This window comes from Hemitrygon akajei, chromosome 25, assembly GCF_048418815.1.
Source record: "Hemitrygon akajei chromosome 25, sHemAka1.3, whole genome shotgun sequence".
Lineage (NCBI taxonomy): Eukaryota > Metazoa > Chordata > Chondrichthyes > Myliobatiformes > Dasyatidae > Hemitrygon > Hemitrygon akajei.
In genome coordinates this window covers 39,549,394-39,563,481 of record NC_133148.1, presented here as the reverse complement: position 1 = coordinate 39,563,481, position 14,088 = coordinate 39,549,394, and the positions used below count along the sequence as shown (strand labels likewise).

Sequence of the window (14,088 nt, the reverse complement as noted above, 5' to 3'; positions counted from 1 at the left end):
CTGAATTTAAAATAAGTTGGATGATGCAACAAGACAATGTTCCAAAACACAAGTGTAAGTCAGTAACAGAATGGTTTAAAAAGAAGAAAATTCAGAGTTTTGCAATGGCCAAGTCAGAGTCCAGACCTTAAACCAACTTGGCATTCAAAGTTCAAACTAAAATTTATTATCAGAGTACACACATGCGACCACATGCAGCCCTGAGATTCTTTTTCTGTCAGCATAGTTAGCAAATCTACAGAACAGGATCTGTAAACTGTAATCAGCAACTGTAAACAGTTATAAACAAATGCAGGTATAAATAAATAGCAATAAATACTGAGCATGAAATAACAGATAAAGAGAGTTTTGAAATGTGTAGTTATCCCCTTTTGTTCCAAGAACTTGATAATTGAGGGGTAGCAATTGTTCTTGAACTTGGTGGTGCAAGTTCTGAGGCACCTGTACCCTCTACCTGATGGCAGCATGGCCTGGGTGGTGAGGATCTTTGATGATGGATGCTGCTTTGCTGCAGCAATGTTTCACATAGATGTGTTCAATGGTTGAGAGGGTTTTGCCCATGATGTACTGGGGTAGATGGAGCTCGTCAGCCTGGGAAGGCAGTCCATCTAAGAGAGGGTAAACTCTGATTTAAAACCTCCACTGCCTTGCGGCCATACCCACTTATAGGAGAGGCTTCGGGAGTAAACCCTGAGGATAAGTCCAGAGCTGGAGTCCCTGAGGCAGTCCGACGTTGCCTTCAACCTCGCTCTGGCAACTCCTGCGACGACACCGGTGCCAAGCTGTATTGGCCCTTTCCTTTCCCTTAGACAACATCGGTGGAGTGGAAAGGGGAGACCTGCTGCTTGGGCAACTGCTGGTCTTCCATACAACCTTGATCAGGCCTGCACTCTGGAGAGGCTGGAGCAAGACTTTCCAGTCAAAGATCCATGGTCTCGCAAGACTAACGGATGACATCCAGTACTGGGCCAATTCCACTACCTTTTGTAGGATTTTCTGCTCAAAGGCATTGATGTTCCTATACCAGGCCATAATGCAGCCAGTCAGTACACTTTCCACCAGACATCTGTAGAAGTTTGCCAAGATTTTAGATAACATGCTGAATCTCTGGAGACTCCTGAGAAAGTAGAGGCACTGTCCTGGTTTCTTCGCAATTATATGACGTGTCCGGCACGATCTGAAGAGTGCCATTCATGCAAGATTTCCCAGAAATGTTGATGAACTGAAACAGTATTGCATGGTGGAATGGTCTAAAATTCCTCTTTGCCATTGTGCAAGTCTGATCAGCAGCTACATGAAATGTTTGGTGGAGTTTATTGCTGCTAAAGGAGGTTCAACCAGTTATTAAATACAAGGGTTCACATTCATTTTCCAGCCTGCACTGTGAATGATTCAAGTACAATTGCTTGTGATATTAGCTTAGGCAGATTGTGCTTGTCCATTATTGTGTCTTAGATGAAGATCAGGCCACATTTTATGAGTAATGAATGCGGATAACCAGGTAGTTGCAAAGGCTTTCTTGCAACTGGATGTTGATTGGGAAGAAGAATGTGATTCATTTGTCCCACCCTCAAATATGCCCAGTATAATTCCAGTCCCCTCCTGCTTTCACAGTTGATAAAATCAACGCATTTGACAGAGATTAAAAGAGGACCAAGTGACTTGTGCAGTAAATCAGACAGTGTTTTGTTCACTCAATCAGTAGCAGAGCTGGTTGTATTGATCTGTTTGCACGCTGCGTGTAAAGGAACAGAAGTATGCACACTGTGAAAGATAAAATTGTTCCTGGCTCTGTACCCACTGACTTGCAGATTATTAACCATCTGCTTATATCAGCAAGAATCCTTCCTCTGTCTGTGTTCCCTTAGTAAATTACAGTGAACTCCATTTCATCTCCCAACTTGACTTCTAGTAATTAACTAATAACCACCAAATTAGAAAATCAACGAACTACTAGAGGATTACTGGTAAAGGTTAAAAGATTAAAATCTGTTTGTCTTAAAGCTTTAAGTGCAAGCGTCTCTTTCCTCTCAAGCCAAATACAAAATAAACTTGATTGTTCTTCATCTATTTTAATTTGCAACCTCCTTCCACGTTCTGTTTTTCAACTGTACCTCTACATCACACGTTCCATGTAGGTAATTACTTTTCAAGTCCTACATTAACAATTGATGACCAGGTATTAGGGATAAACAGGAGCAGAAAGGTCGCAACTGTTGACAGATCAACACATGAGCCCGCATTAAAGTTTTTCAGAGAAGTACAACTTCAACATCTGTCTAACCACCTACTTTTGATGATGTTATCAATTCAGAGTTTCCCTTCATCGATGTCCTAGGGGGCAATGTTGACCAGAAACTTAACTGGACATTAATGATTACAAGACCATAAGCTATAGGAGCAGAATTAGGTCATTTGACCCATTGAATCTGCTCTGCTATTTCATCATGGTTGATCCATTATTCCTCTCAGCCCCAATTTCCTGCCTCCCCCACGCCCAATATAAGCAGGGACTGAACACTGCAGCACCAGTAGTGAGGACCAAGAAGATACGGACAAGGGAAGCACAGGACTGCTTTGAATTAGTGGACTGGACTGTATTCAGGGATTCATCTTTGAATCTGAATACGTATGCCACAGTTGTTCATTAAAACCTGTTGGTAAGGGGGTGCCTATGAAAACTTGCTGTACATTCCCAAACCAAAAGCTGCAGATGAACCAGGATGTACGTCGTCTGCTAAGGGCTAAATCTGATCGTCCAGCTCTATACAAGAAAACCAGGTATGACTTGCGAGGGCTATTTCAAAGGCAAAGAGACAATTTTGAGTGAGATTGGAAGTGACATTGGAAGCACGATAACTCTGCAGAGTTTGCAAGACATTAACTCCCACAAAGTGAAACCCAATAGCATGAATGTCAGCAATGCTTCACTACCAGATGAGCTCAATGCCTTCTATCCCACTTTGAAAGGGAAAATATAACCACAGATGTGAAGATCGCTGCTGCACCTAGTGACCCTGTGAGCTGCCTCAATGACTATCGTCCAGTAGCAGTCACGTCTACTGGGATAAAATGCCTTGACAGGTAGTTCATGGCTAGAATGAACTCCTGCCTCAGCAAATACCTGGACACACTACAATTTGCCTATTGCCATAGTAGGTCAATGGCAGATGCAATCTCAATGCCTCCTCACATGGCCTTAGCTGACTTGGACAATACGAACACCTATGTCAGGATGCTGTTAGTTGACACCACATTCATAAAATCCTGATAAGTTACAGAACCTGGCCTCTGTACCTCTCTCTGCAATTGGATCCTCGACTTCTAAGTGGAAGACCACAATCAGTGTGGATTGGTAATAATATCTCCTCCTCGCTGATGAGCTACTCTGGCGTACCCCAGGGCTGTGTGCTTAGCCCACTACTCTACTCTCTCTATACCCTTGACTGTGTGCCTAGGCATAGCTCAAATATCATCTCTAAATTTGCTGATGATACAACCATTGTTGATAGAATCTTAGATGGAGATGAGAGGGTGTGCAGGAGCAAGATATACCAGCTAGTTGAGTGGTGTCGTAGCAATAACTTTGAACTCAATGTCAGCAAGACGAAAGAGCTGATTGTGGATTTCAGGAAGTGTACGACGAGGGAACAGGAAACATTCCTCAGAGGGATCAGAAGTGGACAGAATGAGCAATTTCAAGTTCCTGGGTGTCAAGATCTCTGAGGATCTAACCTGGTCCCAACGTATTGATGCAGCTATAAAGAAGGCGAGAGCAACTATAATTCATTAGGAGTTTGAGGAGATTTGATCTGTCAACTAAAACACTTGAAAGCTTCTATAGATGTACAGTGGAGAGCATTCTGACAGGCTGCATCACTGCAGCTGTTATGCATATATTGTAACTATAGATATTGTCCTGCTGTTCTTTGTTCTTTAACATATAGATGTGATGTGATGTAATGTTGTCTCTCTCTGGTGGCTTCATTAAGTCACAACATATCCTAGCAATGACATACACAAGTTTGCTTTAAGTAAATCCCGAGAATCTGATTGCTAATGGATCTATAAATCCTCAACATCTTGGAGCTGTGTACTTTTTCATTCAGTACATACCTCTTAATTTGTTCTTCTATCTGTTTAACTAATGGAGAGTCACCACCATTCAGAATCTGTCCCAAGCTGTTAGACTCTGCTGCTCCATTATGCTCAAGACTGGAATGGCCCAACATGGATCGCACCCTCTTTGTCCGCACATCCAAGATAGTGTCTGTATAACCCACCTCCTGTAAATATCTAAAAATAAAGTTGAAAAAGTTAGATACAATCAGTTTTCAACAAGGCAGAAATTTTGTAGAAAGCTTTGAATATCTTAGTACGTCATTTATAGATTCAGACAAAAGTTCTTACAACACAGCAGTACTTTTAAATTTGTAGTACCTGCAAATATTTCAGTGTGCTTCACAGTTACAAAATGGAAACCAATAGAGTCAGGGCAGACAGCTAACAAAATGCAAAGTGGACATTAAGCTTGGATATATAAAAGTATAGAGAAAACAAACTGCAATGGTTTTGTATGGTTTCAATGGAAGTTTTCAAGTAAGGAACCAAGATGGCGTTGGAGAAACACAGCGACACCTTACTGGCAGCAAACAAATCTACTATCTACTGTATTAATCACAATTTTTCTGGATGACGATCACTACAATTAATAGTCCCTTTCGAAGTTGAACTTTTGAACCGCCTGTACGACCTGCCATTTTTGTGGTGTGGACTGATGTCTCAAAAGTGTAGGACAGTATGTAAGAGCCCGATTTAGGTGGTAGGGCCTGGGTCCACGAGTGAGGAACAAGCCAATGTTTGGCTATTGCTGGAGTGGACTTAAGAGATTATTCAAAGCAGTCGAGGAAAGGCAGAGTCGGGGGGAGGGGGGAGGTGTTTAGCTGATTTAATTACCAGGCCAGATTGAAAATGTCAGCGTGTCACAGCCGGAAGCAAGAGAGTTCAGCTCACTGCTTGGCGAAGCTTATCCTTCTCTGCATTGAAGCAGTGGCCTCCGACTAATGGGCTCCTGGACCAGCTACAGTGATGGCTGGCTTTGTGGCTGTGAATACGCTTTCGCAAACTTTGTCTGAATGGTATGTGCTTACTTTTTATTGCTTGCATGGATTTGTCTTTTTTAATGGGTTCAATTGGGTTGCTTTGTTTTGTGGTTGCCTATAAGGAAATAGTACACATACTTTGTACGTAACATACATACTTGGCTAATAAATGTACTTTGTACTTTGATCTAAAACTTCAACAGAAAAATTACCTCATAATTCAGAAGTGAGGAAGAAACTACAGACAAGAATGTATGCATATCTAGTGAGTAATCTACTTCGTTTAAAATCATGCCTAACAATGACATATTTAGATTTCACTGATCTGATTACCGTAGATTCCGGATTTTAAGCCGCTACTTTTTTCCCACATTTTGAACAGCTTTGAACTTTGCGGCCAATAATCCGAAGCGGCTAATGCATGATTTTTTTCATGCCGCCTCGTAAACATTTTGCCTCATAACAGTAGACCAATAAAATTGATGAGTAGTTCACAGAGGTCCAATGAAATTGTACGATAAATCAAGCGCACTTTCACAATTAAATTATTGTAAATCAGTCATTTGTACTCACCCTCATCAACATGGAAAACACTCGAAGCATTGTGCTGCCTACTTAGTTTAAACTATATTTGTTTTCTGTACTACATCGCGGGATGCTATGACGTCACACCCGGTTTCGCGGTGTCTTGTGGGAAAATGCCGGTTTGCGATAAACGGAAAGGAGGGGGGGAGCGCATTACGCGAGCGGCTTTGGATCCGAGCGAACTCTGCTTTTAAGTTAAAGGTGATCAATAACTTTTCCTGGTAGGCTGCAATATATATATTTTTTTACCAGTCGTTAGGAGATATTGGAATGTTGTTCAGTAAAGAAGTATACGCAACGTATATTTAAAAGTAGCCGCGTACGGGCACGGTTCGAAAAAAAGCATTTGCAATATGTATTTGTTTTTGTTACCATATGGATTTAATTAAAAGTTAAAAAAATCCTCACGTGTAATATCTTTCTGTGTAAATATCTCATATTACAACGTGGGACACCTGCGGCCGAAAATCCGGTGCGGCCTAAAATCCGGTGCGGCCTAAAATCCGATGCGGCCTTTACAATTAAAAAATTGATTTTATTTCTAAAATTAGAGCCAGCGGCTTTTAATCAGGTGCGCTCTGTAGTCCGGAATCTACGGTAATTTTATTGTTCTTTTAAACTACAACCATGTTCTCCAATCTCACTTTCCTCTGCAGTTCTTAAATCAGAATCAGGTTTTCATATCACCAGCATATGTCGTGAAATTTGTTGGCTATGTGGCAACAGTATAATGCAATACATGATAATAGAAAACTGAATCACAGTAAGTATACATGTATCAAATAGATAAATTATCTAAGTAGTACAAAACCAGAAATAAAAAAGTAGTGATGTAGTGTTCATGGGTTCAATATACACATTCAGAAATCTGACAGCAGATTGTGTGTGTGCGTGTGTGTGCGCGAATGGTAGCAATGAGAACAAGGCATGACTTGGGTGGTGGGGTCCTTAATGATGGATGATGCCTTTTTGAGGCATTGCTCCTTGAAAATATCTTGGATACTATGGAGCCTGGTGCCTATGATAGACTGACCAAGTTGGTGCTGGTTATGTGACCACTGACGCTAAGCAGACAACCTCTGAAGAGAATTGGTAATAGCTGGGGACACCCATCTTGTAAAGACACTGACCAGAAGACAATGGCTAACCACTTCTGTAGAAAAATTTGCCAAAAGCAATCATGGTCGTGAGTCCATGATCACCTACATCATACGACATGGCACATTAATGATGATAACATAAAACCGCTAACAGTGGGACGTCACGTGATAATGTAGGATCAAGACGTGGAAATCCAGCTCTCCCGTAAAAAACTAATAAATTAATGTTTAAGTGAAGAGAAGTTAGTAAATATTTTCTAAAAACGTCTAAACTACTCAGGATTTTCCTTAGATATGCCTCCTAAACAGACAAAGAAAACTTCTACTTTGCAGACAGTACAAGCCGGGTGGCCACCATGAAGAAGCCTCAGACTCAAGTGCATCTTACCTCCAGCGATATAGAACAGGAATCGGCCGCAACATCAAAAGTTTCCAAGAAGGAACAACAGGAACTGTGTGTGTGCGCAGGAAATGGCATGCGCAAACATGAGCAATTTGAACTACAAATCCCAGTTACAATTGGAAGCGGAAGTGAAAATGAACCCAAGGAGGATTCGGATTCTCTGGAACATACAGATGAAGATGAGGAGGTAAAAGAAGAACAACAGGAAAAGGTTGGAGGTGGAAGATATTCTGGAGACATAAGAGAAGCTTTGGCGCAAATAATGCATGAATTAAAAGAATTAAAAACATTAAAAATAATAAAAGAAGATATTAAAATTATGAAGACTATGTTTGATAAAATGGTGAAAAAACAAGAGAAAACGGACAAGAAAGTTAAAAAGCTGGAAGAAATAACGGGAGACACTATTGATAGAGTGAATAAAATGGAAGATAATATTCTTGCCTGGACATCAGAAAGAAAACGACTGTTGGAAAAAATAGACGTGCTTGAAAATTTTAGTAGACGAAATAATATTAAAATTGTTGGTCTTAAAGAAGGGACAGAGGGAGAAGATCCAATAAAAAATTTTCAAAAATGGATCCCGGAAAATTTGAAAATGGAAGAGGGAACCCAGTTGATTGAAATCGAATGGGTCCACAGAGCCTTAAGACCAAAACCTCAACCTGATAAAAACCCATGACCAATCTTGATAAAATGCTTAAGATATCAAGATAAAGAAAAGATCCTGAAGGCGGCTGCCCAATGTGCCAGAAAGAGAAATGAGCCATTGATGATAGAAGGGAAAGCAGTTCTTTTCTATCCTGATATAAGTTATGACCTTTTGAAGAGAAAGAAGGAATTTAACCCAGTGAAAAAAGTTTTATGGGAAAAGGGTTGTAAATTTATATTGCGCCACCCGGCAACACTGATAATTTTTTTGGATGACGGAAAAAGAAGATTTTTTACTGATCATCGGGATGCAGAGGAGTTTGCACAAGAACGCCCAAATATTCACTAGACACAGTAAAGATTTTAAAGTGAAATAGATTAAAGATGAAGATGGGGACACTGAAGTGAGTTGATGGACATTAAGGACAGAAGAATATTTAAATATACTTTTAATTATATGATACAGGGGGAGAAAGGTAAAAATTTGAGAAATATTAATCGAGAGTAGTGATATTATTTTTTCTTCTCTTATATATACTTTTTTCATGTTACGGGGGAGCTGGGGGAACTTCAGATCGATCGCTACGGGATTCACGTGTGTAATCATGGCGTTTGCCATGACCCGCACAATGGAGGGGGGTAATGTGTTTTTTTTCATTCACAACATTAGCAGGGGTTTTTTTTTCTTTATAATCTATTTTTCTTTTATCTTTCTTTCTTTGCCTGGATGGTCGGAGGGGAGACACATAGCAACATGGAGAATTTTAAAATAATTCCCCAAGATACTATGAGAGTTGAAATATTATATATTATTATAGACTGGAGTAACCACGTTAAAAATAATGACTAATTTACTGAATTTTTAAAGTTTTAATGTTAATGGGCTTAATGGACCGGTGAAAAGAAAAAGAATTTTAACATACATTAAGATAATGAAAATAGATATAGCATTTATACAAGAAACACATTTAACAGAGATAGAACATCAGAAATTAAAGAGAGATTGGATCAGAAATGTTATAGCAGCTTCATTTAATTCAAAAGCGAGGGGAATTGCAATTTTGGTCAACAAAACTTTACCAATTAAAATACAAAATGGATTAATTGATTCTGCGGGAAGATATGTAATTATACTTTGTCAAATCTTTTCAGAACTATGGACTCTTATGAATATTTATGCACCAAATGAAAATGATGTAAAATTTATACAAGAGGCTTTTTTGAATTTGGCTGACGCACACGATAAAATATTAATAGGTGGAGACTTTAACTTTTGTCTAGACCCAGTTTTAGATAGGTCAACAAAGGTTGCTACAAAACCAAAAGTAGCAAAATTAACTTTATCATTGATGTAAGATTTAAATTTGACTGATATATGGAGAAGAATTAACCCAAGGGAAAGAGATTATTCATTTTATTCAAATAGACATAAAACTTATTCAAGGATAGATTTTTTCCTACTATCAGCGAATATTCAAGACAGAGTGAAAAACATGGAATATAAAGATCATTGTCAGATCATTCCCCTTTGATAATGACAATGATAATGATGGATAAGGAGGAATCGATTTACAGATGGAGATTTAATTCAATATTATTAAAACGTCAAGATTTTTGTGATTTTATGAAAAAACAGATTCAGTTTTTTTTAAGATACAAACTTACATTCAGTTGATGATAAATTTATATTATGGGAAGCGATGAAGGCATATTTGAGAGGCCAGATAATAAGTTATACTTCTAAAATTAAGAAGGAATATATGGTAGAAATAGAACAATTGGAAAAAGAGATTACAAAATTAGAAAAAGAATCTCAAAGATATATGACAGAAGAAAAATAAAGACAACTTGTTAATAAGAAGCTACAATATAATACACTTCAGACATACCGAACAGAAAAAGCAATTATGAGAACTAAACAGAGATATTATGAACTAGGTGAAAGATCACACAAGATTCTTGCTTGGTAGTTAAAAACAGACCAGGCCTCCAAAACGATAAATGCAATTAGAACAAGTGTAAATAAAATTACTTATAAACCTTTAGAAATCAATGAAACTTTTAAAAAATTTTATTCTGAAATGTATCAATCAGAATCACAAAATGATATTGTTGAGATAGAAAGGTTTTTATTACAAATAACTCTCCCAAAATTGAATTCGGAAGAACAGAAGGGATTAAATGTGCCTTTTACATTAAAAGAGGTCGAAAAAGCTCTAGGATCACTTCAGAGTAATAAATCTCCAGGAGAAGATGGATTTCCGCCTGAATTTTACAAAAAGTTTAAAGATTTATTAATTCCTACTTTTATGGAACTAATACACCAAGCGGAAAGAACTCAAACTTCCAGAATCTTTTTCAACAGCTATTTTAATAGTATTGCCAAAAAAAGAGAGAGATCTTTTAAAGCCAACATCATATAGACCTATTTCTTTGTTGAACACGGACTATAAAATAATAGCAAAGATTTTATCTAATAGATTATCTAAATACTTACCAAAATTAATACACATGGACCAAACAGGATTTATTAAAAATAGACAATCAGCAGATAATGTAACTCGGTTACTTAGCATAATTCATTTGGCACAAAAGAGGGAAGAAATGAGTGTGGCAGTTGCTTTGGATGCAGAAAAAGCATTTGATAGATTGGAATGGGATTTTTTATTTAAGGTATTGGAAAAATATGGATTAGGAGTATCCTTTATAAACTGGATTAAAACCTTAAATACTAACCCCAAAGCTAAAGTGGTGACAAATGGCCAAATTTCAACATCATTTCAGTTAACAAGGTCAACTAGACAAGGTTGTCCATTATCACCTGCTTTATTTGTGTTGGCGATAGAACCATTAGCTGAATTAATTAGAACTGACTCAGATATTATGGGTTTTAGAGTTAATCAGGAGGAATATAAGATTAACTTATTTGCTGATGATGTTCTGATTTATCTAACTAACCCATTGCATTCGTTGCGTAAATTATCTTCTAGATTGGAAGTGTTATGAAAGTACCACAGCTCTGAGGGGCCGAAGGGTGCAGGACTAGCCCCCTCCTTCAAGAGAATCGCAAGATCGCTATTAATTCGGGTCTTGGACCCAGGAAATAAGAGACAATGCCACGGAGTTGACCATTGTTCTTAGAGGCACCTGTGTGAATTGCAACTCTATAGTACGTGCCAGCTATCAGGGACATGGACACCCTCGGGCAATGTGGTGTGGGGATGGCCTCACCCTACCTTGATTGACATTTACAAATCTGCCAGCCATGATAAAAAGGAGACTGCTGGAGGCGGTACTCCAGCGACGCACTAGAAGGAGACCATCGCTCATTCCTCTCGTAACAGCGGGAAGCTGCTCAGAAGCCACGTGTGATTTGGATCCCCTAGCTAGGGAATCGAGTGGCTAATAACCCCGAAAAGGATTTCGGACTGACAACGAGGAACTCCCGTTCTCGATCTCACGCTTTGAGTCCAGAAGGCTGGCAAGTTTATTTTCTCTCTCCAACCCGTGAACACCCAGCGGTCCCTCAAGCGGCAAAAAGCCTCCATGAACTGGCGAGACTTTTATATTTCAATTGGACAAATCGTTTAACCCCTAGACAACGATAGAGCTTAGTTCTTATTGAGTAGTACTAACCCTGCACTTTAGATTGAGTATTGACGACGTATGTTATCTGAATGTTTGTATTAACCTTACGTTTGTGCCCCTTTATAAATAAAAACGTTTGAAAATGGTACCATCAGACTTCAGCGGACCTCTCTATCTTTGCTGGTAAGTGATCCAGTTACGGGATACGTAACAACGTGGGGGCTCGTCCGGGATTTGAAACCAAAATTGGGAGGGCAGTGAATTGGATTTGTAAGTCAAAAAAAAAATATATTTTTTTTTAAAAATAAAAAAATTTGGATCTGGTACGCGGGTAGTCAGACGGGAAACCAGCAAAGATGGACGTGGATGAATTTATGAAAAACCCGACTGTAGAGGCGCTAGAGGTGGCCACCAAATCAGACTTGTTAAATTTGGCGAAGGGATTGGACCTCGCAGAAGTGAGGTCGTCCATGAAAAAGCGGGAGGTGCGAGGGGCCATAATTCGGTATTACATTGGGAAGAAAGTGTTCGAAGCTGGGGTCTGGGAAAATATCCCTGAAAAAGTACCAGCGAGTGGAATGGATCAGCTAGAGTTGGAGAGATTAAGGTTGGAACATGAATTTAAAATGAAGCAGCTGGAAGCGGCTGAGAGAGAGAAAGAAAGGGAGCAGGCATTCCACATAAAGGAGTTAGAGGTGAAACGGAACCAGGAGCTCCAACTAAAGGCGTTAGAGGTGGAAAAAGAGCGAGACCAAGCTGAAAAGCAAAGACAGCATGAAATTCAGCTAAAAGAGCTAGAAGTAGCCGAGAACGAGAGGGAACGAGCCGAGAACGAGAGAGAGCGAGCCGAAACGCAAAGAGAGTATGAGGAGAGACGAGAACAGAGGGAACATGACTTGGAGATGGAGAAGTTAAAGAAAGAGCGAAGAGATCTCGGGTTAGATCGAGAGGAAAGGTTTAATGTTAGTCGGGAGTTAAGGGTAGTACCTCCATTCGAAGAGTCGGATGTTGATAGTTATTTCTTGCTTTTTGAAAAGGTGGCAGTAAATCAAAAGTGGCCCAAAGAGCAGTGGGTGGTGTTGTTACAAAGTGTGTTAAAGGGGAAGGCACAACGAGCATATGCAGCCTTGGCCGTCGAGGAAGGAGAAGTGGAGAATTATGCCAAAGTAAAAGAGGCCATTCTCCGGAGTTACGAGCTAGTACCTGAAGCGTATAGACAAAGGTTCAGAAATTTACGGAAAGGGTGGAATCAAACGTATACCGAGCTAGCCGATGAAAAGGGTGTGCTCTTGGACCGTTGGTGCACTGCGGAACAGGTGGACGGGGATTATGGGCGTATCAGGGAGTTATTTCTGATCGAGGAATTAAAAGGGTGTGTTCCGGAGGAGATCCAGATGTATTTGAATGAGAAGGCGAATAAGTCCATCTCAGAAATTGCTAGGTTCGCAGATGAATATGCCCTAACCCACAGGATAAAATTTTCCTCGCCAAAAAGTTACCCGAGAGACCGTCGGAACAGTAGGGAAAGTCCGCCGGCTGAGGCAGAGGTCCCGCCGGGAGCTAGTGGTAAGGTCGAGGGGGAAAGGCCAGGCGGCCCGAGATTTCCGGGCTTGACCTGTTTCAATTGTGGGAAGGGAGGACATATTGCCTCTAGGTGCTTTGCTCCAAGAAAGGAGCCAGAAACAGGGAGAGCAGCGGTCCCTATCGGGTGTGCCGTGGTAATCAGTCAATCGACGAGAGAGCCCCGGGTAGACAGAGTACGAGAAGGGTCAGAGACCTGGCTGTCACCCGGAACCGTGTCCGTGAAGGGGGGAGACCCACCCATTCCCGTCCGAAACTGGCGAGACACCGGGGTGGAGCTGTCGTTGATCCGCCGTGAGATACTAGATTTCGGTCGGAGAAGGGGAATGGTCGCCGTGAAGGGGATATGTACAAGAATAGAAATGGTGCCCCTACATCAGGTAATTATGGATTGTGAGCTGGTATCTGGACCAGTCGAAATAGGGGTGCCAGCAGAATTCCCAAGAACTGACGCGGACGTTCTCCTCGGAAATGATTTAGCCGAGGAGCAAGTCTGGACGCGGCTCCAACAGCCTGTGAGGATTGCAGCCCCGTCCCTCGCATCTCCAGTCTGTACCACAGGCACGAGCATTCGCAGCCTGTCGAGAAAGGCAGCAGAGAAAGCGAGCCGTTTAAATCTGGCCAGTATTGATTTGGCCGAGACGGTCCTACCGACCCTGTACCACGAGGGTTCTGAGGGTGGTAAACCGAAGAGTAGTAAAGTAAAAGGGGTTAAGGGAGAGGAGTGAGATCTTCCCTTAGCGAAGAGAAAGGTCCTAGAGGTAGGAAATAAAGATGAGAGACGGGAAAAGCTGTTAAAAGGTCCAGAGTTGGACATGGATGATCTGTCGGGGGTGGCAGCCCTGTTTGAAGAAGTTGAGAGTTATCAAGGTGTTCCCGATAATGAGATGAAGTCAGTCCTAGATGAAAAGGATGCCATTACCTTGGAGAGGTCTGCTGGGTTGGCAGACGAGGTTGTTTCAGCCCGCGGGGTTGAGTTTACTCCGGAAGGGAGTTGCCCAGAGAGAAACTGGGAGGATCAGGGGAATTTAGAATCTGAAAAGGGTACGGGTATTGAAAGCCTGGGAGAGGCAGATGT

The 14,088-nt window shown here is 40.7% G+C and overlaps 1 protein-coding gene across 2 annotated transcripts in view; it reads right to left on the bottom strand.

Annotated features, from left to right (window-relative positions):
• The window catches only part of LOC140716535 (striatin-3-like), an 88,175-nt gene that overhangs the window by 41,523 nt on the left and 32,564 nt on the right, over positions 1-14,088 (bottom strand). For both annotated transcript variants that reach the window (XM_073029344.1, XM_073029345.1), the window contains exon 5: positions 4,117-4,296. In XM_073029344.1, the coding sequence (XP_072885445.1) occupies positions 4,117-4,296 (180 nt within the window). The remainder of the gene's footprint in view (positions 1-4,116; positions 4,297-14,088) is intronic.